The sequence below is a fragment of the Cetorhinus maximus genome, chromosome 14, assembly GCF_964194155.1.
Source record: "Cetorhinus maximus chromosome 14, sCetMax3.hap1.1, whole genome shotgun sequence".
Classification (NCBI taxonomy): Eukaryota; Metazoa; Chordata; class Chondrichthyes; order Lamniformes; family Cetorhinidae; genus Cetorhinus; species Cetorhinus maximus.
The window spans coordinates 13,360,200-13,387,642 of record NC_135892.1 but is presented as its reverse complement, the minus strand read 5'-3'; the positions used below and the strand labels follow the sequence as shown (position 1 = coordinate 13,387,642).

Below are 27,443 nucleotides of genomic sequence, written 5' to 3'. Positions count from 1 at the left end.
CCTTCAAGGCATCTCTGCTATTTGCCTCGACCATTCCCTGTGGGAGTGAGTTCCACATTCTCCCCATTTCTCTGGGTAAAGCTTTTCTTCTGAATTGCCTATTGGTTTATTAGTGACTGTCTTTCATCTATGTTCCTTGTTCTGGTCTCCCCCACAAGTTGAAACATTATCTCAACATCCGCACTATCGAACTCGTTCACAATCTTAAAAATTGCTATCTTGTCCAGCCCCCAGCCTCCTCTTATCACGAGAAGAGAGTCCCAGCCCGTTCAGTGTCTGGGTGAGATGGTGTATGTATGTGCGCACCTACACAGCCATCAGCAATCGGAACTATTCCCTGCTCCCACTTTTCTTGAAGGCAGCAGTGAAGTGTTTGCTGTGATCAAACATTTTTAAAAGGATATTTGCTGCTGAACCTAAATATGTTCAAAGGGGCCAATTATCGTCTCCCGTGAATAATTGCAAAAGTTGGAATTCTGAACACTATTTAAGATCCATTCGTCACTCAGCATTAGGAATTGGGAATATTATTTTGCTGTGTAAATTCTGCGTTATGTTGTAACAATCCATGACAATTTCAACTTGAAAAGATTGCATGTCACTGAGTTGGTAAAATTCAGACAAAGAACATTGAGAAACCCGGGATTAAGTAATTAGAAACTAGACTTCTCCTATTGGATAATATAGCTTGTTTTTTTTTGTATCTGGCTTTAAAGAACTAGGACAAAAAACAAAAATAGCTGGAAAACCTCAGCAGGTCTGACAGCATCTGCGGAGAGGAACACAGTTAACGTTTCGAGTCCGTATGACTCTTCATCAGAACTAAGGAAATAGAGAAATGAGGTGAAATATAAGCTGTCTGAGGGGGTGGGACAGGTAGAGCTGGGTAGGGGGCCAGTGATAGGTGGAGGCAAAGAAGAGATTGCCAAAGATGTCATAGGCAAAAGGACAAAGGGGTGTTGACGGTGGTGATATTATCTAAGGAATGTGCTAATGGGGACATTAAGTGTAGCAAGCAGGGCAAGATGGTGGGGATGGAGGAGAGAGTTCATGATCTGAAATTGTTGAACTCAATATTCAGTCCAGAAGGCTGTAAAGTGCCTAGTCGGAAGATGAGGTGCTATTCCTCCAGTTTGCGTTGAGCTTCACTGGAACAATGCAGCAGGCCAAGGACGGACATGTGGGCATGAGAGCTGGGTGGTGTGTTGAAATGGCAAGCGACAGGGAGGTCTGGGTCATGCTTGCGGACAGACCGAAGGTGTTCTCCAAAGCGGTCACCCAGTCTAAAGAACTAGGGTTGTATTCTGTGGAATTTAGAAGATTAAGGGATGATTTGATTGAAATTTTCAAAATATTAAGGGAATAAGCAGGGTCGATAGAGAGAAACTATTTCCGTTAGCTGGGCGGGGAGTCTGGGACTAGGGGGCAGTAAAAAAAATGAGAGGCCGACCTTTCAGGAGTGAAATTTGGAAACACTTCTACACACAAAGGGTGGGAGAAGTTTGAAACTCTTCCACAAATGACAATTGATGCTAGATCAATTATTAAATCTGAGATTAAATTTTTTTAACCAAATAATATATTAGGAGAGATGAGGCAAAGGACGTTATATGGAGTTTAGGTCGCAGATCAGCCATGGTTTCAGTGAATGGTGGGACAGGGTCGAGGGGCTGAATGTTCCTGCGTTTGACTTGGGCAGACAAAAGATCAAATGATCAGGTGAAAAAGTGTTTTGCTCTTCTTTTGGAAGGGGACTGAATTGTTTCAGACCTGGTTTCTGCTGTTTGAATTTTACACTGTGAAAGTTGGAAATTGATCAGCTTTGCCCCTCTTCTGCTTGATACCCCCTCCCTTGCCTTGCCTAGCTCACATTGCCCTGCCACACCTCCTACAGTATTTTGCTGGCATTCCTGAATAATGCTGCCCACATAGTGAAAGAAGAGAGTTGCTCAGAAGGGGGTCATTCATTCTGTGTACAAAGACTGCAGTCCAGGGACAGGCAAGTCTTAACTTGTGTTACATAGCTGGAGGATCCTGTAAAGGAAATGTTTATTGTCCTGTTGTTCAGCAAAGAAACTCTTTTGTGGGCCTGTACTATTCAAGCGTTAATTAAAACATTTGAGAAGACCCGTGTTTCCTGTGTGAGTGTGGAGGGATACAGCAGCTGAAACTGGAAAGCTGTTTGGTAACAAAATTGTTTGGCGTGACAATTCTTGTGGCCGGTTAATAACCCCTCAGTGGGTGGTAGGTCCTGAAAATTTAAGGTCTCCTGATTATTGAGGATCCCTTAAAGGTCTTGCAGCAGGAGGGAGAGAATAGCAGGAGTGATCCTAGTTGGAGAGATCTATCGAAGCAATTTTTAGCACCAGGTCTCACTCGAATCCACAGACAGTGCACGCGTGCCACGGTGAGCAGCCAATTTGAAGCAGTGTCTATGTTCTACAAGATGGAATTTGACATTGTCTGATCTGGAATCTGGGGGGGAGGTTGAAGGCAGTGTGCCAAAACCTCAAGTATTAGTGACTTCTGCTCATTGTTATCCTTACCCATCTCATTCAGTAACACCGAAGCACGCACAATGGCACTTAATACAGATTGGCATCGTATCTGTGAAAAGGCATTGCATCCAGAAACCCCATTTTAATGCTTTTCACCTGTCCAGAAACACTTTTTACCAATGAAGCACTTTTTGGAGTGTAGTCACTGTTGTAATGTCGGAAATGTAGCAGCCAATTTGGTGCACAGCAAGCTCCCACAAACAGCAATGGGATAATGTCATGTTTTGGCAATAAGCATTGGCCAGGAGACTGGGGACAATTCCCCTCCTTTTCTTTAAAATAGTTCCATGGGATCTTTTGCATCTACACACGGTCTGGGTTTCATGTCTCATCTGGGGATGGCACCGCTGACAGTACAGCACTTCCCTGGTGCTACACGGGAGCGAAGACCTTGATTTTTGTGCTCAAGCCTCTGGAGTGCGATATGGCCTTGTGACTCTGAGATGAGAATGCTGCCTACTGAGTCACAACTGACCCCTCTTGCTTTCACTTCCGTTACCAATACTGTCCGCTGGTCTTTGTCAGGACTGAGCAGATCGTGTCACGCACTCCCAGTGGTTGAATATTTAATAGCAGTCAGCACGCTGTCTCCATCCACTCCTGGATGCATTTAGACCTCATATCAAGCGCCTCAGTGGGTAGCACTCGCCTCTGAGTCAGGAGATTGAGTTTGAATCTCACTCCAGAGGCCTGAGGCTGACACTCCGGTGCAGACTGAGGGACTACTCTGCTTTCAGAGGAGCTGTCTTTTTGGATGAGACCTTAACCTGAGACCCTGTCTGTCCCCTCCAGGTGGTTGTTGAAGATCCCGTGGTAGTAATTTGAAGAAGAGCAGGGGGGGATTTCTCCCTGGTGTCTTGGCCAATACTTATCCCTCAGCCAACAACACAAAAACAGATGATCATTATCACATTGCTGTTTGTGGGAGCTTGCTGTGTGCAAATTCGCTGCTGCATTTCCGACATTACCATGATTGATGATGCTTCATTGTCTAAGAAGTGCTTTGGGACATTGAGAATGTGAAGGGAATTCTAGAAACGCAAGTCCTTCCTGGTAGCAGATTAAGCAACAGGATGAGTACACAAATGGAAATGCAGTGTTAGGCAGCTGGTCAATGTCGGAACAGATCATGTCACACACTCCCTATGGTTGAAAGTTTAATTGAAGTCAGCATCCACTCCTGGATGTGTTTAGACCTAGTATCAGATGCCAGCTGTGCCTCAGTGAATAGCGCTGGCCTGAGTCACCCATTGTCTTCTGTCAATATTGCCTGATAAATATTGAGTGCTTTGTTTCTCCTTGGTGTGTACGTTTACTGTTGGGAAGGACCATGTTAAGGGGCCAACTGGTGGTGGTTCAGCCCCAGTAGATGTAAGTGTTGTTTCTGGGAACACTGTGTGGAATTTTACTTTCCTGCAATACTGTGTCAGTGGCTGGATCTGGGAATTACTGGGAAATGAGTGGCTCAGTCTCCCTATCTGGATATCTGCTTCCTCTTCTGTCATCTGCTTGCTGATTTTAAGGCTCTTTCAGAAGCTTTTCCCTCTCGTGGGTTGGAAAAAATGCCGAGTGAATCTTCACGTGACAGGAGCAGCATCACGCTGGCCTCTTTAGTTCTGGGGTATTCCCAATACAGGTGAAAAGTTGGAGGTATTTTTTATACTTGTGATCCTTTAAGAACCAATTTTCCTCACGTGGAGTTTTAGGAATTCATGGCAGGAGAATTTTATTTGCTATTGGTTCAGTTGCAGCAACAGGACTAATGGGACGTATTCACTGAATGTAGAAACCTACAGCACTGAAGAAGGCCATTCTGCACATTTTCCTAGCTCTTTGAAAGAGAAGTTGTGTTTAGTCCCACGTCCCTGTTTTTTGGTCCGTAATCCTGTGAATTCCTTGGCCTCAAGAAGCTGTCTCTCTTTAAAATTATTTATGGACTCAGCTTCCATCACCTTTTCAAGTCGAGCGTTCCAGATCCTGACAACTGTGAAAACAGTTTTCCTCATCTCTCCTCTCTCTTTTACCAATTATTTTTAAATCTAGGATCTCTGGTTATTGACTCGCTTGCCAGAGGGAATAGTTTTTCTCTATTTACTCTTTCAAAACCCCTCATCATCCTGTAAACCTCTTCAGTCGTACCTCAGCCTTCCCTGTTCCAAGGAGAACAGTCCAAACGTTTTCAACCTCTTCCCCCATAACTGTAGTCCCTCATCGCTGGTGACCTCCTCAGTATCCTTTCGAAGACCTTTACATCTTTTCTGAAGTGTGGAGCCTACAATTGTCCACAATGCTCCAGCTGAGGCCTAACCAGTGACTAATAAAGTTCTAGCAAGATCTCTTTGCTTTCATATTCTCTTTATAAACCTAAGTAATCTGCTTTTTAACCACCTTTATCAACTTGTCCTACTAATTTTGAAGGATTTGTGTACATGGACACTAAGGTCTCTCTCTGCTCATCTCCCACTTTTCAAAATCCTACCATTTTTAATTACATTGTCGTTGCATAACAGTACACCCAAAATGCATCACTTCTCGCTTCCTAGAAAAAAAAAGTTAGTATGCAAAATGGGGCTATGCAAAGCGACAAACAACCCGAGAGAGAAATACAATACAATCAGTACTTCTTAGCAACATCAAAAATAAGTTTGAGGCTTAGAACTTGGGCTTTAAGGATCCAGCTCGGCCTATTCAGATCAGTAGATCAGCCATGTGACAATGTGAGTACAGTTTGTGAACGGGGGATGTATCCTGCATGTGCAATACAGCATGAGACCCAAATTGAATGACTTGCATATTCAGGTGGTGTTTGTGCTGGCCAGCAATCCTTAGCTTGCCTTATTCCTCTGCCTTGAAATATGCCCAATTTCCTGATGACAAATCTCTGTGCCAACAATGGATCCTTGCAAAATGAGGTTATAAAGAAGAGTCGACTGGGGTATGTCGATGTTGTGTATACCATACAAGGGAACCCTCATAACATAAAACTACTTCAGCTGGATAAAAAGCAACTCTCAATGTATAGTGCCACAGTCTGGTACAATGTGAGTTTACAGCTGTCAAAAGTTCCATTGTCTCAATCAGGACTCTAGAGGAGCTACTTCCTCATAGAAAAGGGAGGGACATCTTAACTTCATGTCTCTTAGCAACTAGCTCAGGAACTGGCAAAGGCCATGAATGGAGAAGCCTGTCTGTCTGGCTAGGAAAATGTGAACTCTATCCAGGATCAGATCTTCTGAATTTCTCAAGGCCATTAATGAACATCATGTTCCTCTGATCTGTGTCCTCCAACTGTGAAACTACATTTTACTGGAGAAAGAGTTTGTAATGTGGAAGGAACTCTGCAGACCGTAAAAGCAGGGAAAGATCGCTGATCTATTGTACTCTGGCTAAGGCGTTTTACCTTGTTACACCCGGTTTAGTCTCCTGGCAATCAATGTGGATAAAATGTCTCTATAGTTTAGCAGCTTTGAGCCTAGCTTGTGTGTGGTTTTGTTACCTACTTTGGAGAACACTTATTTACCCAGTGAGCTATGGCTTCTTGCATCTGTCCCTTATTGTCCTGTAAAATTGTGGAGTACAAAGAGTTTTCTCATGAGTGATAGAACAGCTGGAACTTGGACTAACATTTTTCTGCACTTTGTAGCTGCGTTTATTTAAATATCCCCAATCTAACCACCCAGTTAACAATCTTGCTATACGGTGAACTGAATCAGTTTTATATCTAAAGCTGTATGATGGCCACAGAAACAAAGATCTTGGGCCTATTCGAGTTTTTCCGTGGAGGGATGAAAAAGTCCTACCTTCCCCTCAACGCGTGATCAAGCTCCAAGAATCTATGTTTTGTGACCCCACCGCCCCCTGGAAGTGTTGGTCATTGTTGTGTGAAGAAGCTTCTGGATATTTGTCGTAATCATTCATGTTAAACTGTGTCTCCACATTCTAGGATGCTGGAATCCCACAAAACAATGCTCTGGATTAACTTTAGCTGCTAATTAATTTCATCTCTATGATCATGAAATTACATTTAAATAACTCCCAGGTCCACTCCCCTTGTTTTTAAAAGGACCTTCAGTTTCTCCATGATCTGGGATAAATCTTGTTCTTCTCTGCAGTGACTCTGATCTGAATCTTTCCTTGTGCCTTGATGACCCCACACCTCCTAGATGGTCTGTCCAGGATGGTTTCCTGACACCTTCTGACTTGGACTCAAATTGCCCATTAATATTAACTAGCAGTCAGTTGGCTGCACAGTAGTTGCCATGTTAACCACCCAATCCATTAGCAAACACTAAATTCCTCCTCCTTCACATAGGAAATAGGAGCAGGAGTAGGCCACTCAGTCCTCAAGCCTGCTCTGCCACTCAACTAGATCATGGCTAATCATCTACCTCAACGCAATTTTCCCACACTATTCCCATATCCCTTTGATAGATTTCTGGATATTTAAAGATATTATCTCCATCTTGAACATACTCAATGCCTGACCGAGCTGGCCGAGTCCTAAATGACATAGCTGCTAGACTGGGTCTGCGGCAGGCAGTGAGGGCACCAACAAGTGATAGACAGAGCTAAGCGATCCCACGACCAATGGATCAGATCTAAGCTCTGCAGTCCTGCCGTATCCAATCGTGAACGGTCGTGGACAATTAAACAATTCACTGGAGGAGGAGGCTCCACAAATATCCCCATCCTCAATGATGGAGGAGCCCAGCACATCAGTGTGAAAGACAAGGCTGAAGCATTCGCAACAACCTTCAGCCAGAAGTGACGAGTGGATGATCCATCTCGGCCTCCTCTGGAGGTTCCCAGCTTCACAGATGCCAGTCTTCAGCCAATTCAATTCACTCCACGTGATATCAAGAAACGGCTGAAGGCACTGGATACTTCAAAGGCTATGGGCCATGACAATATTCTGGCAATAGTACTGAAGACTTGACCTCCAGAACTAGCTGCGCCTCTAGCCAAGCTGTTCCAGAACAGCTACACCACTGGCATCTACCTGGCTATGAGGAAAATTGCCCAGGTATATCCTGTATACACAAAGCAGGACAAATCCAACCCAGCCAATTACTGCCCATCAGTCTATCCTCGATCATCAGTAAAGTGATGGAAGGGGTCATCGACAGTGCTATCAAGCTGCACTTGCTTAGCAATAACTTGCTCACTGATGCCCAGTTTAGGTTCCGCCAGGGCCACTCAGCTCCTGACCTCATTATAGCCTTGGTTCAAACATGGACAAAAGATCTGAACTCCAGAGGTAAGATGAAAATGACTGCCCTGGACATCAAGGCCACGTTTGACTGAGTGTGGCATCAAGGAGCCATAGCAAAACTGGAATCAGGGGGAAAGTTCTCCAATAGTTGGAGTCATACCTAGCACAAAGGAAGATGGTTGTGGTTGTTGGAGATCAGTCATCTCAGCTCCAGGGCATCACCGCAGGAGTTCCTCAGGGCAGTGCCCTCGGTCCAACCATCTTCAGCTGCTTCATCACCTTCCTTCCATCATAAGGTCAGAAGTGGGGCTGTTCGCTGATGATCGCACAATGTTCGGCATCATTTGCGACTCCTCAGATGCTGAAGCAGTCCATGTCCAAATGCAGCAAGACCTGGACAATATCCAGGCTTGGGCTGACAAGTGGCAAGTAACATTTGTGCCACACAAGTGTCAGGCAATGACAATCTCCAACAAGAGAACCCAATCATCGCCCCTTGATGTTCAATGGCATTACCATCACTGAATCCCCCACCATCAACATTCTGCAGATTAACTGGCCAGAAACTGAACTGGACTAGGCATATAAATACTGTGGCTACAAGAGCAGGTCAGAGGCTGAGAATCCTGTGATGAGTAACTCGCCTCCTGACTCCCCAAAACCTGTCCACCATCTACAAGGCACAAGTCAAGAGTGTGATGGAATTCTCCCCAATTGCCTGGATGAATGCAGCTCCAACAATACTCGAAGCTCAACACCATCCAGGACAAAGCAGCCCCGCTGGATTGGCACCACATCCACAAACATTCACTCCCTCCGCCACCGACGTACAGTAGCAGCAGTGTGTACCATCTACAAGATACACTGCAGGAATTCACCAAGGCTCCTTCGATAGCACCTTCCAAACCCACGACCAATACCATCTAGAAGGACAAGGGCAGCAGATAGATGGAAACACCACCATCAGGAAGTTCCCCTCCAAGTCACTCACTATCCTGACTTGGAAATATATCACCGTTCCTTCATTGTCACTGGGTCAAAATTCTGGAACTCCCTTCCCAACAGCACTGTGGATGTACCTACACCACATGGACTGCAGCGGTTCAAGGCAGCAGCTCATCACCACCTTCTCAAGGGCAACTGGGGATGGGTAATAAATGCTGGCCCAGCCAGTGAAGCCCACATCCCATGAATAAACATAAAAAAAAACCAGCCTCCACAGCCCTCTGGGATAGAGAATTCCAAAGATTCACCACCCTCCTCTCAGTCCTAAATGGCCATACCCACCCCCACCAAGCCAGGAGAAACATCCTTCCTGCAGATGCCCTGTGAGCATTTTGTATACTTCAGTGAGATCACCTCTCATTCTTCATAACTTCATCATTAACTATTTCTAAAATGCTTATCTATTGGTGATCCCAGCCTCTTTTTGTCCTGGCAATGTGTAGTTTTTGCACTTGTTCTCTCACTAATCCATTTGCTGCATTCATTATTTAGTTGCTAGCCCAAAAGGAGACCATTTGTTTCTGTGCTGGCTCTAAGGCAGAACAATCCAGAGCTAAAGCTACTATTTTGCTTTTACCCCATGGCCCTGTATCTTCCTTCTGCTTCAGACATTTATTCCATTTTCCCTTGATCCTGGGAGTAGTCCCATTGGGGCAGGGAAGATCAAGAGGATGTTTTTAAAATGATGAAGGAGTTTGACTATCTTCTCTTGGAGAGTCAGTGACATGGAGTCATTTCATTTATTGGTAAGAGAGAGAGATTGCTGGAACATGGAATTCCCAATATTTTCACCCTCTCCTTATGACTCTAGCTTCCCATCCATGGCTTTTACTATCGTCTCCCTCTTCATCAATACCCAAATTTTCTGTCAGCGCCAATATTTGTGAAGTGTTCCCTGTGTCCCTTCAAATTAACCCCCACCGCCCCCCTCTGTTGAGCTGAGGTGTGACCAGTACTGTCCCGTGCTGGTAATCAGTTCTTCCTCTTCCTGAACAACACCCTGTTTACTGGGGACCCTTGTTCCCGTCCATTAACCACATATCTATTAATGTTGCTACATTTCCTTTCTTAACCCACCCATTTCCAAACGCTCGCTCATTTTATTTCAAATTAAACAGTGTGCCCACAACTGTAGCAAGGGGTTCCACTTTGGGCGCCAGTGGAAGTCCAGGCGCGATGTGTGCTCACAATGGGCGGGAGGTTCCTGTGAGCATAAATGCTGCAGGGACTAGTTGGGCTGAATGGCCTCTTTCTGTGCTGTCGACTCCCGGTAACTAATTACTTTGTTTTTTTTCTACTTTTCAGAAAATGCCAGCAGTTGTAAATCTATCTGGTATAGACCTTCATGGCTGTGAAGATTGAGACCTTTCCTGACATTTCAGCCCAAAGCAACTCCAAGAGGTTCGGTAAATGGACTTGTACTGAGTTAGTGGCAGATTGGTCTAAACTTCTTCACTGTGTCTATCAGTTCTTTAATTACTTTGATTAATCGCCATTAACTGTGGAAGCTTCCAAAACTCCTCAGTGTTTGAATGAGGGACTATTGGAGCAAATCCAGAAGAAAAATGTCCAAATTGTTCTTTACTTTGCAACTCGAAAATCATTTTAGAAAAATTCATAACTGATTAAAGATCCGTTGACTACAAGCAGATGTCCAGTCAATTCAGGAGTTTCAATTTAACCCCTGAATCTAAGCAGGTAAGAAATTTGAATGTTGTATTTGAATGAATGTACACATTTTATCAATTCTTTTAAGATAAATAGGAACTTGAACAATACATATTAAGCTGCATTGTTGTTTAATTATTAAATTCACTCCTGCATATAAGCAGAGTCACTTGCTGACCTTTTTATTCTGAAAGTCAGAATGCCAGTGTTATTTCTTTCTATTTGGCTTTAAACTCTTTTTCTCTCTAAAATTAGTCTCTAGTTTTCCTCTGCCGCTGCTTTTCTCTCTATCTCTAAGCTTTTTTCATCTCGCTCCCTCTCTCCCTCCCTCTCTGTCTGCCTCGCCCTCTCTTTCTGCCTGATTGTAAAAACTTCATGAATGCCCTTTTTCTCCCTATTCGGTCTGGCCTATGTACAATTGCTGAATTTACCATGGACTTGCTGCATTGCATGACCTCTGCATGTGGCATAATGACTGTCCGCAGAAATCTTGTAAACAGAAAAACAATGGAATCTTAAAATATAAAAAATTGATGTTAAAAGGATAGAGAGAAGCATATTTAATAATCACTTCATCCCCTTTTTAAGGGAGCTGACATGCAGGAGCTGAATAAAAGATATTCCCACTCACATTCTGAATGTTCGTCGAGAGGGATGCCATCGGAAAGTGGGAGTGACAGCGGGACTTGCTGTCTGCCTCGTGAAACTTTACAGTCTTCATATCCTGGAAATCAGCCAAAATCTTCACCTTCAGTTTCTCGAGTGTATGAACCAGCTGCTGGGTTTGATCTGAAGATGACGAGATTCAATGTTTCAGCACCAAGATCACTAAAGGAATCTGAGGCTGAAAGACCAGACGACCAGAGGTGTCTCTTCGCTCCGAGATACAGTACTTGTCTAAATACATCTACTTTCTCTCAATGTTTACCAAAACGAAAGGCCACATTAAGCTCACAAGATGTAAACTTAAACAAATATGTGTCATTGCACCAAAATTCTAATGGGTGCCTTGCCTCTACTCTCTCCAACCTTAATCCTCTGTATGAGAAACAGATCCAGCCCTACTTATCAGAATACTGGGCACAAAGACATCCTGATACTTTCCAGTCGTTTAGAGACCGGACTTCACCTGATTGGGACCCTGATGAGGAATACCAAGCTTTGCTTGATTTTACATATCCCTTAAGACCAGGGCACTTGACTTCCAAGGACTATTTAGATGATGATAATTTGTCCTCTGACTCTTACTTAAAGGATTCTGGCATCATGGATGACAGTCCCTTGCCCTCTCTGTCAAATACATTAATAACAAACAACACACTGTCGTTGCCTGCTTGCCAATCGAGCACTAGCACCACCGCTAGCCCAGCCTGGGACTATCGCAGCTGCAGAGAGGATAGTATGCACTTTCCTCGCCATTCCTCCAGTCCTTTACACATGTATAGCCAGCCTTCCAATTGGACTTCTCATCCAAACTATAAAGCTAGTATAATCCCAAGAGTCTTTGTGGGAGGTCCTGCAATCAACAAGATGCAACTTTCAGAGGGTTTCACTAACCGTGCAGTCCCATCTGATTGCACCTTCGCTACTTCAGTTGTCGATTCCAGTTTTCTATCAAAGAGCTCAAACGAAGAATCTTCCAACTGGTTATTCTCAGGAAAGGACTCTGCAGGCTTTATATTAACCACCCAGATCCTTCCCTTAAATAAGGCGTGGGAGAGTGATGAGGAGTTTCTAACTCTCCCGTGCAAGCTGAATGAATTGGAAGTCTTGGCTCAGCAATTGGAGAACCTCTCAGTTCACTCGGATAACAAGACAGCCTTTGTGACCAATGCAAAAGGAGGGATTGTAAAGACAAGAGAGGACACAGATGTTCCCGGTGTCAGCACTGAGGATAGTCTCATTGACCAGAGCAACAGTACTGAGACTGCCCAGTTGAGCTGCCAGTCAGGAAGTGGCCCTAAAAATACACCCAAGGGTCCGCAATGTGATGATATAATCATGGACTTAAAAAAGGCCAATGACTTTATTAAAAAGCTAGGCAGGTGGCCTGGTTCTCGGCTGATATCCAATGATCCACTGGAACGAGTAAGTGAGGAGCAGAAGGATGATAGTCTCCTGGCTGACATTCAGGTAACACTGGACACTTCTTTGAAAGCTTTATGTTCCAGTAGAGTACCCCTCACGTGCAGAATAAATTGCTCTTTCTTTTCTTGTACAAAAGTGTTGAATTAGGCAAGCTGGAAACAGAAGCGTCAGTGAATGAAATTATAACTGATATAGTTTTAGTTGTAAATGGAGTTTTGCTTCTTTTAAACTTGAAGATCTAATTAGGATCTAACTGAATTGTGTTCATCTGCTGTATTCAGTTCACCGCAGTTATTGGGAAAGATTTGAACAGGTTGGGGCTCTTTTTTTCTTTAGAAAAGAACATAAGAAATAGGAACAGGAGTAGACCATTCGGCCCCTCGAGTCTGCTCCGCCATTCAATAAGATCATGGCTGAGAAGACTTAAAGGTGACCTGACAGCGCTCTTTAAAATTCTGAATACGCCGGATGGGGCAGATGTGGGAGAATCGAAAACTAGGGAGCATCAATACAATATCGTGACTAAAATCTAATAGGGATATAAAGAACAGTCACTTTTACTCGGTGTTTAGACTTTGGAATGCACTACCACAGGAAGTGGTTGTGACAAATAGTTTGGACACTTTCAAAAGGAAACTAGACTAGAACATGAGAGAGTGTTTAAACTAGATTGGCAGGGGGATAGGAACTTGAGGGAACTCCGATTGGAGGGAAGCAAAACTGGTAGTGGGAAGTAGAAAAGTAGTCGGCAAAATTGAAAGACCGCCCAAGCGAAGGCAAGCATCAAATAGGGTCAGAATGTGGAATAATCTTAAAAAGACAAAGGGCACTCTGTATGCAGCATTCACAACAAAGTAGATGATTTGAAGGCATGAATAGAGGTAAATGGGCATGATTTCATTGCCATTACGGAGACGTGGTTACAGGGCCACTGTGACTGGGAACTGAATATTCAAGGGTATTCATCATATAGGAAGGATAGGCAAAAAGGAAAACCAGGTGGGGTAGCACTGTTGAGGACAAATTCAGTATGTTAGTGAGAGGATCTTGGATCTAGATGTAGAATCGGAAGTAGAGTCAGTTTGGTTGGAGCTAAGAACCAGCAAGGGGCAACAAACATTGGTGGGAGTTGTTTACAGGCCACCAAACTGTTGAGGGAACATTGGGCCCAGTATAAATCAGGAAATCAGAGCTGCATGTAACATGGGTAATACAGTAATAATGGGCAACTTCCAATTTACACACAGACTGAGTTAACCAAATCAGCACTAATTCTGTGGAAGGTGAATTCCTGGAGTGTGTATAATATGGGTTTCTGGAGCAGTATGTTGAAGAACCAACTAGGGATTAGGCTATTTTAGATTTAGTATTACCTAATCAGAAAGGACCACTTAATCTTGCTATAAATGAACCTTTAGGAAATAGTGACCATGATATGATAGAATCTTACATTATAGTGTCAGGAAAATATAATTTTTATAATGTTATTGGAATTTATTGTAGAGTAATAGTGGGGCCTGTGTCTATGGCTGTGTGTGCGGGACTTAATTGAATTAAAGGTAGCTGGTCTGAAGGCTTTGATGTACTAGAAGATAAGCTAGTTTTGAAATGTTAAGTAGGTAAACATGGGGGAAGTTTTACAATGTAAGGTTGCATTTTTGAATAAACCAAACTAGCTTGAAGTCAAAATACGGGGTGAAATGTTTCACCTGGCCAGGAGAAGTTAAACAGTGTGTTTGTTTTTCCCAAAGATTACTGGCAAAATTGATACTTTGATGGATTTTTATTATTAGAGAGGTAAAGTCCAAAGATATAGTGAAACAATGGGAGTTTGCATTCAAAGGACAAAATACGTATAAAGGAGCGACGGTTGTGTGTAAGGGCAAGCATTCTAAGATCTAACAAGTCTGAAAAGCCTCCAGCATCTAAGCCTCAAGTTGCAGTCCACAAGGAACTGAAGCTGAGAAAAACTCACTTTGAATTTGACTGCTCAGGGTATTGTGTTAATTTGCCTGGGTCGTTTAAAATCTGTGCCTCACCGTTGCCTTAATGGAGGTGTAACTGAGAGTTAGATTAACTGGGGGGTGTAACTGGGAGTTAAATTAACTAGGGGAGTTGGGAGTTATCATAGTAGTAATTTGTAAACTTATGTATGTGCTTAATCATATTTTTTATTAATAAAGGTTTAATTTAGTTTTGTAAGAAACCTATAAGACTTGGTGGTCTTATTACTACTGAATTCAAAGCCCACATCTCAAATTAAATTAAGTACAGATTGCAAATAGTTGTGGCAGCTGCTTTAAGTTTCCCTCTGGGATTTAGGCAGCTTGACATTTACTATCTGCCTGCCATAACAATAGTGATATAGTCCTAGGGTCTTAAATCTGAACAAAGGAAAATATGGAGGTATGAGAGACAAGTTGGCTATGGAGGATTGGGAAAATACACTCAAAAAATGATGGTAGATAGGCAATGGCTAGTATTTAAAGAGATATTACATGGTCTACAACAAAAATACATTTCTCCAAGACACAAAACCCAACAGGAAAGGTGAATCAACTGTGGCTAATAAGAGAAGTTCAAGATTGCTTTAGATCAAAGGAAGGTTGCCAGAAAAAGTGAAGATTGGGAGTAATTCAGAATCCAGCAAAGGAGGACCAAGAGGAAAAGAGGATATGAATGCAAAGTAGATAGAAATATAAAGGTGGACTGTAAAAACTTCTTTAGGTGCGTGAAAAGGAAAAGATTAGCTAGGACAAATGTCCTTTACAGGTGGAGACAGGAGAATTTATAATGGAGAATAGGGAAATGGCGGACAGACTAAACAATTACTTTGTTGTCTTGGGGGAAGACACAGAAAATCTGCCAAGAATATTAGGGAACCAAGGGACTTGTGAAAGTGAGGAACTGAAAGAAATTAGTAATAATAGAGGTAGTACTCAAAATTAATTGGATTAAAGGTTGATGAATCCCCTGGACCAGATGAGCTTCATCCCAGAGTGTTGAAAGAAGCAGCTAAAGAGATAGTGGATGCATTGGTGGTTATCTGTCAAAATTCTATAGATTCTGGAAAGGTCCCTGCAGACTGGAAAGTAGCAAATGTAACCCTACTATTTAAGAAGGGAGGAAGAGGGAGAATTACAGACCTGTTAATCTGACATCAGTAGTAAGGAAAATGTTAGAATTTATTATAAAGGATGTGATAACTAGACTTGGAAAATAATGATCTGATTGGCAGAGTAAACATGGATTTATAAAAGGGAAATCATGTTTGACAAACCTGTTGGAGTTTTTTGAGGATGTTACCTGTAACATAGATAAAGGAGAACCAGTGGATGTGGTATATTTGGATTTTCAGAAGGCTTTTGATAAGGTCCCACACAGGAGGTTAATAAACAAAATTTGAGCACACGGGACTGGGGGAAATATACTGACATGAACTGAGAATTGGTTAACAGGCAGAAAACAGAGAGCAGGAATAAACAGATCATTCTCAGGATGGCAGGCTGTTACTAGTGGGGTACCGCAAGGATCAGTGCTGGGGCCACAGCTGTTCATAATCTATATAAATGATTTGGGTATGGGGGCCAAATGTAATATTTCCAAATTTGCTGATGACACAAAACTATTTGGGAATGTAAGTTGTGAGGAGGATGCAAGGAGGCGTAAAGGGGATTTGGATAGGCTATGTTAATGGGCAAGAACATGGCAGATGGAATATTATGTGAATAAGTGTGATATTATCCACTTTGTAGAAAAAACAGAAAGGCAGAGTATTTCTTAAATGGTGATTGGGATCGTGAAGTGTTGATGTCCAAAGGGACCTGGATGTCCTTGTTCATGACTCACTAAAAGTTAGCATGCAGGGGCAGCAAGCAATTAGGAAGGCAAATGGTATGTTGGCCTTTATTGCTCCTGTACTCAAATTCCCTTGTGAAGCTGTCTTGCTGCAATTGCAAAGAGCCTTGGTGAGAGGGAGTATTGTGCAGTTTTGGTCTCCTTACCTAAGGAAGGGTATACTTGCCATAGACAGAGTGCAACGGAGGTTCACCAGACTAATTCCTGGGATGGTGGGATTGTCGTACGAGGAGAGATTGAGGAGACTGGGCCTGTATTCTCTAGAGTTTCAAAGAGTGGGAGGTGATCTCATTGAAACTTGCAAAATTCTTACAGGGCGTGACAGGGTGGATGTAGATAAGATGTTTCCCCTGGATGGTGAGTCTAGAACCAGGGGACATAATCTCAGGATAAGGGATAGGCCATTTAGGACTGAGATGAGGAGGAATTTCTTCACTCAGAGGCTGATGAATCTTTGGAGTCCTCTACCCCAGAGGGCTGTGGAAGCTCAGTCATTGAACATGTTCAATACAGAAATCAATACACTTCTGGAGACTAATGACATCAAGGGATATGGAGATAGCGCAGGAATGTGGTGTTGAGGTAGATGATCAGCCGTGATCTAATTGAATGGTGGAGCAGGCTCAATGGGCCAATGGCCTATTCCTATCCTCCTAGAAAAGGGAATAGAAAGATATGCTGAAAGACGGAGATGAAATGGGACTGGCGAGGAGCATAAACACCAGTACCGACCAACTGGCCTGTCTGTGCCATATGTTCTATGTAATTCTGTGTAACTGAGCAGCTGTTTTGTTCAAATAGAGCTTCAGTTCTAAACTTGAAGAAATGGTCCAGTGGTTGTATGAGGTTGCTGAGACCACAGATAACTGGATCCCGCCACAGCCCAGGATGGACAGTATCAAGGCATCCCTGGATAACTGCATGGTAAGCAGCTCCCATTGAGCTTTATACTGTTGAAAGTTAGTTCCTTTTATTTAAAAAAAAAATAGTATCGCTCAAGGTTTTTGTTTTCCCTAAATTAAAACTTTGTGGATTTTTGAAAAGATCATAAATGTAAAAAAAAGACTTTTTTAGTTTTTGATTGTAAAAGAAACTTGCATTTTTATAGCGACCTCAGGACATTCCAAAGTGCTTTACAACCAATGAAGATATTGTTTTAATTGTAGTGACTGTTGTAATGTAGGAAACCTAGCAGCCAATTTGTGCACAGCAAGCTCCCACAAACAGCAATAGTTGTGATTGCTTTGAAAGAGTCTATGAATCAACCAATCAATACTCTGGTAATAGAATTAATTGATAATCAATCTCCCTTGGTGCTGTCAACAGAAAGTCAAAGCCTGGTGTAGTCTTCATGTGAAGCAGGGTTAGAGGGCGGGGGGATAATTAGCCAATAAGATTGTCATAGCAGCTTGGAATTCGAGAATGTAGCTGGGGGCTGTTGATAGACTGGATGTGTAGGTGCACATGTTTTATGGGTGGGGAGGGTGTCTGCCAGATCTTTGAACTGCTGTGCATTTGATGGATGGCAGAAGGTGGGTCCAGCAGGGAGGGACTGTGAAGGTGCAGACAGAATGGGCAGGAAGTCACCAAGTGAGCAGATTGTGCTATTACAGAGGAGCGAGTTCATATGCTATAAAGTAAATGAAACATTTGATTTTTTTTGTGTACGAAGTTGGCTTCAGAATTTGAATTTTGTGTGTCTACAGGCTTTTAGGAATGATATTAAGGAACACAGAGAGCTGACTGAAACTGTATTAAAATCTGGAGAACACCTGCTCAAGTCAATGACCAACACCACCCCAGGTACAAACCCTTGGGCTGCAGGAAACGCTATACTTCATATTTAATACCTTATTTTTATCTGCACTCTTTTTTTTAAAAAAAAAAATCTATAAATGAAAACTCAAAAATATTCTTTGACTGTGAAACACGTCATTAATGGGAGGCTTAGAGGCAGAAGGATTTCACTTACTGATTTTTGCCAAAGAAACAGGGCAGTTCCTTTTCTCTCTCCAGTGGGTGCTGTTGATATGCGCTGGTCTAAATCATGATTTACATAGGACCAGGAGGAGGCCATTCAGCCCTTTGGCTGTAGAACCGACACAATGAGATCATGGCTGATCTGTAAATTAACTCACTTGACTCTGCCCTTAATGCCCTTGTCCAGCACAAACCTATTGATCTCCGATGTAAAGTTATTAAATCAGTTGCTGGTTTTTGTGAGAGAGTGATGTGTCCTGTCAAGAGATTTGTTAATTTTGTCACTGATTTTGAAAATAATATGATTTTTTTGTTTCAATCAGGAAGGTGGTGGATTTTTAAAACCTTAAAAAATCTGTATTTTAAAATTAAATGTAGACAGAATGGCTATTTTTTCTTAAAAAAAAAAACAGCTTGCATTCATATTGCGTAATATAGAAAATCATCCCAAGGTGCTTCACAAAGGCAGAGTCAAATAAAACAAACACTGAACCAAAGGAGAGGTGCCCAAAGCTTGGTCAAAGTGCCCAACATTAAGGAGGCTCTTAGCTCCCCCTCCTTTAGCGGAGAGACTGTGTTGTCAAACTGCTTATCCTGCAAAGACAATGCTAAAGTTGTAAGGGATGATGGAGAGGTATAGAATCACACCTTTCACTACCTCTGTACACCCCAAAGAACTTTACAACCAGTGAAGTGCTTCGCTGGAGTAACGTGAGAAATGCAGTGGCCAAATTGCACGCTGCCAAGCTCCCACCAACAGCCACGAGATAATGACCAGATAATCGGTTTTGGTGACATCGGTCGTATGATGTATAAATTATTTTTACGCAGAATTCCGCACGACCTTCTGAGGTTTTCCAGCTCTGGGCTTTAAATTTTAAAGAGATCACTTGCTAGTCATAAAAATGGAAAATGCTTCAAATTCTCAGCAGGTCAGGCAGCACCTGTGGAGTGAGAAACGGTTAAGTGTCAGTTCTGATGACCTGCTGACCTCTCTCCACAGATGCTGCCTGACCTGCTGAGTATTTCTCGCATTTTTCTGGTTTTATTTCAGACTTCCAGCAACTGCAGTATTTTGCTTTTTTTGTACTCATCAGCCATGTTTGCTACCTGAAAGCTGTTTTTCTGATTGCTTCTGCCACTGTTTAGTTCTCAAGGAGACACTTGAATTGATAGCAAGACAATCCAAGAAACTAAATGGGCATGCTGCACACCTATACTTATCAGTTCTTTCAGCTATGAATATGGTAAAAGATGATCTGGAGACCAAGCAACAGGAATTTGAAGCTGCTGGTTTGGAAAGGCACTCCGTACAGGTAAAGAATAATTAATTATGGCCCGAGTGTTGTTTTGCAAATTGCTGAAAGTGATGAATCAAGCCTGAAGGTTGTGATTCTAAATGTTTTAAACTTGTTTTCCCACACAGCTAGCCAGAGTATCAATTGTCCTGGTTTGAGAATGACCAGAATCTGGGGAATTTATTTTAAATCAACTGAAATCACTGCTAATCTTTTTGATGCTGTTTGCTGATGCAACTTATTGTTTTGCCCAGAATTAGGGGACATTGGCCAGCCTCTTTATTCCTGAGACATTTAGGACTGAGATGAGGAGAAAATTCTTCACTGGGGGTTATGAACCTTTGGAATTCTCTCCCCCAGAGAGCTGTGGATGATAGTCATTGATTATAATCAGGGCTAAGATCGATCAGATTTTTGGACACTATGGGAACCAAGGGATATGGGGCAAAGATGGGAGAGTGGAGTTAATGTAGATTAGCCATGATCTTATTGAATGATGGTGCAGGAATGAGGGGTATTCTGGTCTACTCCTCCTATTTCTTATATTCTTAACTAGAATGATATTCATGACTTCTTTGTCAATCTCTCCTTTGTCCCCACCTATCACTGGCCTTCTATCCAGCTTCACCTGCTCCACCCCCCTTAAACAGTATAAATTTCATCACATTTCCACTTCTCTTTAGCTCTGAGGAAGTCATACGGACTTGAAACATTAACTCTGTCTTTCTCTCCATGGATGCTGCCAGACCTGCTGAGTTTATCCAGCATTTTCTGTTGTTTCAGATTTCCAGCATTTTGTTTTTATCTTATGGTATTATTGTTGTTTTAAGTAGAAATTGGGCTGGATTTTTCTCAACAGCCCAGTGACTGTAAAGAGAGTTCCTGAATCTGGTCATAACAATTCCTGCTGAGATGCTGGTGATGTGTGGTGAATTGAAAAAATCCACCGATTCTAGCCTCCTAGGCCTTCCTGGCAAGATTCCTTCCCTGCAATACCACTGAAAGCATTGGATCGGGGTGTTTGAGTTCACAGCCACAATTAAAGATAGTCAGGCTATTTGAGATGTTGTCCCAGTTTCCTTTAAGAATTATGCACTAACTATAGTGTAGTTGTTAAATTACTGGACTAGTGATCCAGAGAATGAGTGTACAAATGTCTCAATGGCAGTTTGAGAATTTTGTACAAAGAGTGATATGTACTGAGTGAGTGTATGCCATCATGTACTACAATATTGGGGTGATGGACCAAAAGCTTGGTCAAGGAGCCAAGTGTTAAAGAGGGAGGGGTAGAGAGGCAGAGCTTTATAGAGAATTCCAAAATTTAGGGCCAAGTCGTATGAATGCACGACCACCAATGGTGGAGCAATTAAAATCAGGGATGTGCAAGAGGCCAGAATTGGAGGAGAGCAGATATGAGGATTTTAGGGCTGGAGCAGATTATAGAGGGTGGAATGAGGACATGGAGCAATTTGAAAACAAGGATGAGAATTTTAAAACTGAGGCATTGCCTAAGCAGGAACCAACGTAGGTCAGTGAGCACAGGGGAAAGATGGGTGAACAGGACTTGATCAACTCGGGGTTCATGTACGGTAGAATGTGAGAGGCTGGCCCGCAGCGATGGGGATGAAACAGGCCATACTATCCAACTGGACTGTGCTGGTGTTAATAATCCAGTTTCCCCTTCCATCCATCTACTCAAATCAGTCTTTCAGCATATCTTTTTATCCCGTTGAAGCCTATGCCTTTTCAACTTTTACTGATTTTTAATTGTTCTTCTAAAGAAATTTTTAAAACCTGGTCTCAGTAAAAGTGACCATAAAATCATCTTTATCATTAAAAACTCAACTGGTTCACTAATGTTCTTCCAGGAAAGGAAACCAGCTTCTGACTCCAGTCCCACACCATGTTTGACTCTAAAGTGCCCTCTGAAGTGGACACTCAATTGGTTTGTACCTCTTGTACAGCCAGACATTACTCTATTGGTCCTCTTTGGGAATCCCTCTCTAAAGGTAGTTAGACAAAGGGTAACATGGTATGGTTAGAACAAAATCTGCAGATTGGGGACAAAAATGTCAGGATTTGAAATGCACTTTAACGTTGATGTTTCCTTTCCATGACCTCTAAGTACTTTTAATTTACTGAACAACTGTCAGTGTGCAATTCATGTGGGTGTGATTATGAAGGGACATTCCGTACACCCAGATAAGTGATATGCAAAATATTATGGCAGCCAAATTAATCTAATTTCTCAGTAAATCCCTAAGATAAAAATGTGGTCTTCAAATTTTACATTGCTAATAGTTCCCTCAATAAAAACTCGCTTTTAAAGTTGTTTTTTTTAACAAATGTCTCATTCCTTGTAAACTAATCCACTGGAGGGCATCATGGAGCTTTAAACCAACCCATATTAATGGTATAGTCCAATGAGGAATTGTGGCAATAGAATTACATTTGCTGGACTTGGGATTTAAACCATTTTATGTTTTGTCAGAATTAGTTTAGTTTGTTGGAATTTAGATATGGGATTTAATTTTATAAAAGGCCTGGCTGTTTTTAATATGCTGTCACGCTTTCAGAACTCAAACACTGCTGAGAACATGCCAATGCAGTCCCTTTTAATCATCCTATAATTTAAAACTTTAAAGCACTGAAGGATTTTTAATACTAATAAACGCCTAAGGCATGGATTTTAACTGGTTTAGCTTTTCATGAACTGATGATTTTCAAAAACTTCGAGCAACGTGAAACCTATTGAGTAAACCTGTTTTAAGCAGATACCTTCTCTGTTTTAAAAAAAAACTTGTCAGTAACAATGCTTTGATATTTCTGAGTGCAGGTGATTATCAGCAGGGTTAGGAATTTTGGGAATTCTGTTTTTAACTAAAACCTTTAAAACTTTTTGTGTCCTTTTGATTTTGATGGTGTAGTCTATAAAAAGTATGAGCACCTGCACTGGGACTAGCCATCCTTTAACAGCTGCTGGTTAGTGAGAAACAGGATATGGGAGTCAGCTTCAGTATTTCCCAACATGTGATTCATTGAACCAAGTGAGTAAAATGTTAGTTCACATTTAAATCTTCAGTGGTGAACAACCTGAAGTATTTATAGATAGGAGTTTGAAATAAACTACACACAAGCTTCCTTCTATTGTTAATTGCATTATTGACCTACCTAATTGTGTCTTAGTCTTCAATTTTAAAGCTTTGCTTACAGGATATAGTACCTCCAAATTACACCCATCATTGAAAACTGATGACTGAATGTCGTTTTTCCAGACTCCGGAGATGGCAACTTGCTTTGAGGAACATGATGCATCAAACCACATGAACTTGGATCATCCAATATAAAATGCTGAGAAGTGGGAGGTTGAAGCTCCTTTTTTTTAAAATTTAAGTTTGGGACAGAACTTGTTCTGTCAAACTGTTGGTTTACATTTGCACATCCTTTTTTAAAAAAAAGTTAGTGGTCAAGTAATTGGGTGTATATACATTTCCTGTATACATTAATTCTTTCAAAGCTCTTCACTTTATGCAGTCAGTCACATGGTTACTTTCATCGCCATAACAATTTTAATTACATTTTCAAACTGGTCAAATTCAGAGGCAAATGGAATAAAACCTGTTCTTAAACTGCATTGAATATTTTTAAATTGCAGATAGATCTCCTCTAACAATACCCATGGGCAGCCTGTAACGGAAAATCCAGAGGGAATAACCTTTCCTTTTACCATGAGCTGGGAGTCTGATATTCACTCCTTGCTGTTAAAGGTCTCCCAGCCAGGTGTGCTAAGTTCCCCACGCATGGGAGTGTGTAGTGCCCCTTCCCCCTTATCCCGTAGCCACCAGCTTACGGGATCAGAGATGTTCAAAAGCACCAAGTAATCTATAATGAATAGGGATTCTGATTCGAAAGGTTTTGTTTGGAGCCAGTTGTCTTCCTCCATAGCCCCATAGTGCAAATAGAAAGGGGTACCCCTCTATCAAGCTAGAGGAAGAAGTGACAAAGGATGATCCTATTCTGCCCCAGCACCAGCCCTAATTGACATAATCAAGATTCAGCACTTACCAGGAGGAACTAAGTCTTAAACCACCACCCCACAAAAACTTTAAGTGATGTGGACAATGCCGTGAGAGAGGAAGGTGGTGACACAAACTTTCCAGAGTTTAAACATTATTAACTTTGTGTTGATTAGGGCACAATATGACTGACTGCAATGTTGCATGAAGTCCAATAGGTAGTGTACATGCTGTGAACAAATTGGAACTCAGCAATAACTTGCTCTAATTGTATTAACTAGGTGTAACCTTTACAAAATTACTTTTATAAATGGAGCAGTCTAAAAGTTGATTTGCAGTGTTATCTAATGTAATTTTTATTAAAGTTTTTTGTCTTATTTTAATGAACCAGTGTGCCAATAGTTTTTGTTCTCGAATGCAGTTTTGCAAAAAAAATGGTGGGGAGAGGAGAAGAAACAATGTGAAAGGGAAGAAAATATTAACGCATGCATCTTCATGGGAACCAGGGCTCCAAAGCAGAAAATTTACGTTCAGTTAATCCAAAAACAGCGGTGATAACTCTGCTCCAGTGCCAAATAAAGTCCAAACTATCTGAAGAATTCCACTAATGTCCACTATTAGGTTACATCATTTTTAAAAGGCTTCACAGTAGAAAGTGGTAGACTTAAGATCATTAAAGATTCTGGTTTGATTCTGCAACAAAAGTTAATCTTATACAGAAGAGTCACTTCCAGAATTTCTTTGTACTTGCCTGAAAGTGATTAGAAAACACTGCTTCTACAAAGCATCCCAGTAAAACAGTGCAAATAGTTTAGATGTAAAGCTGGCACTAGTTTACACAGGAGGGAGAGATTGCAGAGTTACCTTACTAGTGTTACTGTTCAAAGTTAATTAGAAAAGTTGCTGAAGAGCAACTTGCATTTATATGCTGCCTTTAATGTAGTATATCAAGATACTTTACAGGAGTGGAATCGGACAAGAATCTGCAGAGCCAAAGTAGTTATTACAATAAGTGGCCAGAGGTTTAGGGAGAGAATGCTGGAGTTTAGGACTTGGATAGTAAGGCATGGCTGGAAATGGAGTGTTGAAAATCAGGAATCAAATAGTAGTCCAGTGGTCCAGCCTCCGCTGCCCACTGGGGAAGAGAATTCCAACAATCTGCAGAGAAGAGATTCTTCATCTCTGCCTAAAAATAAGGGGTCTCCCAACTGTGCCTCTGGTTTTAGATTCCTCCACAAATGAGTCAAGTCCCCTCAGAATCTTGCTTCAATAACGTAACCATCATTCTTCTAAACTCCAATGGATACAGGTCAAACCTGCTCCACCTTCCTTCATTCCCAGGAATCAGCCATGTCCACCTTATCTGAACTGCTTCCAAAGCAAGTATATCCTTTGAGACCAAAACTGTACACTGTGTTCTAGGTGCAGACTCTCATCCCCCTTGTAATAAAGGCCAACATTCCATTTGCCTTCCTAATTACTTGCAGTAGCTGCATGACTGTGATTCATGTACAAGGACACCCAGATCCCTCTGTACCACAGCATTCTACAGTATGAATATAATATCTCCCCCCCCAACCCCACACCCATAATATCCTCCATCCAGCAAATTTTTGCTCATTTGCAATCTACCCTACATAGACTGTATCCTCCTCAACTTGCTTTCCAACCCATCTTTGTATCCTCAGTAAATTTGGCTACATTACAGTCTATCCCTCCATTTGAGCCATTCACATAAATTAAAAATTGTTGAAGCCCCTATGACACTCCACTCATTAATCCACCAACCTGAAAATGATCCATGTGCGAAAGGCCATAATTAGATCGCAGAACATCGTAGGGTTGGGAGAGTTTAGTGAGCAGCATGGCAGACATATAGCATTAGGGTTGCTCGTGGAGGGTAAAAACTAACAAACTGGTTAGGTCCAATAGAGTTTCTATGTAATTCCATCATTTATTTTGTAATCAGTAAACTTTACTTTGGGTCATGCGAGTCTGTGTCTTCTATGGAATTAATTAATACATACAAAATAAAAGAAATGTGAAGGAAAATGTGCCATTAAGCATTTTATTTAGAATGAGTAAAAATAAATTTGAATTAAATCACCCTTAACCATGCTTAAAATATTTTAATTAAATTGTTTCAAATTATATGGGTCCCTAGACTAGTCCTAGAAAATGAAATGGTTAGCATGCCTGATATACTGCAACTGTTTACGAAACTTTCCTGGAGAAAAGGACAACCCACCAGTATCCAGATGTACAGTTTCTAAAAATCCACAAAAATAAATGAAATTCACTTGTAAAAATGTCACCTGTTTCGAGCACCTCTTCAATAAGCAATGTCCCTGTGCTCACCAATGCAGTTTATAAATACAAGCCATTTTCCAAGGCAAATGGGAATCGTAACAACCAGTGATCTACATATTGAAAACTGTCATCCACAACCAAATCTACATTGAGATACAACAAATGAGATATATGCAGAATAAATAATTAAGACATTTAAAGCTCTGCAGCAATTTAGCCCACTTTGTCTTGCAGGCCGTGAAGCTTTGTGGACCATTCTGTGCCACCGTGTTAGTTCTAAGTAATTCTAGCAAGTACAATATTCATTAAACATTTCTTCAGTTGTTTAATGTTACATATGTGCAACAAGTTACAATATCCTGCAGCCACAAGTTATATGCAGAGAATATGAAGGTAATGCAGTGTAATTCTCTCGTATCTCCACAAAGTACTGGCAAAATCAGATCTGACACATAACATTTCACTAAACTTTATTGATGTCAATGAACATGACAAACACTTGTGCTGCTTGATGCAAAATGGCTAAACTTCATCTTCAGAGGAGATCCAATGTTGACATTTAAAACATGCCATTATAAACAAAATCATTTTTTTTATAATAAACCGACCGCAGGAAAATCTGATAACAGGTATGAGATTTATGCACATTATTAATGACCTGCACGCTTTAAAGTTTAAAACCATTCTGAAAATGAAGTTAGTCTTAAGTTGGAAATCCCAGCCAATAGTGGCTTTTTAGTCCCCGATTGTGTCTGGAAGGGAGCAGGAAAGGGGCAAGTCTGTAGTAGTGTGGCTACATACAGTACAATTCAGGCAACGTTTCTTACTTTTGGGCCTATTAAATCAAATTTATTAGGAGAATGTGAAAACTCTTAGCAGCAACCCCCACTGGACGGCTTCACTGGTGTGCTCTGGATATTTACATTTGACTTTTCAGAACCACCAGATGTAGCTCCAGGACCCATTCGCTTTTTAATCTCAGCAGCCATTGTCATGAAGGCTTGTTCTACATTTGTTGCATTCTTTGCACTGGTTTCCAAAAATGGAATGCCAAGGGAATCTGCAAATTCCTGTTGACCAATGAAAGAGGAAATAATTAATCAGCAAGAACAATACATACAAGTCACTCTGCAACTCATGAACAGGGTAAAAACCCCGGCTGTCCAAACATCTCGTTTTCAGTTTGAGGAACCACATTTGCCACTCCAAGTCAAATAAATATCATCGTTGCAACAGGCCTTTAGCAAGTTTAGGGAAGCTGGACGCCATCTTCAGAAATGATTTCTCTTGCGCAATTTACTACAATCGCAGATAAAATACTTAATCAATCTACAAAGTTTTTTGTAACTGAATTGTGTTGATGCACATCTGTCAAGAATATACAAGTACAACTACAATATAACCAGATTTTAGATTAGCATTTCCTAGAGCTACAAATGTACACACAACC

The 27,443-nt window shown here is 41.5% G+C and overlaps 2 protein-coding genes across 3 annotated transcripts in view; one reads left to right on the top strand and one right to left on the bottom strand.

Moving 5' to 3' along the window:
- cep68 (centrosomal protein 68) overlaps positions 1–27,022 on the top strand; it is a 31,410-nt gene extending 4,388 nt beyond the window's left edge. Inside the window, exons 2-7 of one of the 2 annotated variants that reach the window (XM_078556503.1) lie at positions 10,081–10,473; positions 11,032–12,576; positions 17,191–17,313; positions 18,096–18,192; positions 19,519–19,685; positions 22,943–27,022. In XM_078556503.1, coding sequence (XP_078412629.1) covers positions 10,426–10,473; positions 11,032–12,576; positions 17,191–17,313; positions 18,096–18,192; positions 19,519–19,685; positions 22,943–23,014 — 2,052 coding nt within the window. In that variant the 5' untranslated portion in view covers positions 10,081–10,425 and the 3' untranslated portion in view covers positions 23,015–27,022. Of the gene's footprint in view, positions 1–10,080; positions 10,474–11,031; positions 12,577–17,190; positions 17,314–18,095; positions 18,193–19,518; positions 19,686–22,880 lie in introns of both variants that reach the window. The other variant, XM_078556504.1, reaches the window with a different exon arrangement.
- The window catches only part of rab1ab (RAB1A, member RAS oncogene family b), a 30,538-nt gene continuing 29,541 nt past the window's right edge, over positions 26,447–27,443 (bottom strand). The window contains exon 6 of the mRNA XM_078556514.1: positions 26,447–27,063. Within this exon, the coding sequence (XP_078412640.1) occupies positions 26,866–27,063 (198 nt within the window). The 3' untranslated portion in view covers positions 26,447–26,865. The remainder of the gene's footprint in view (positions 27,064–27,443) is intronic.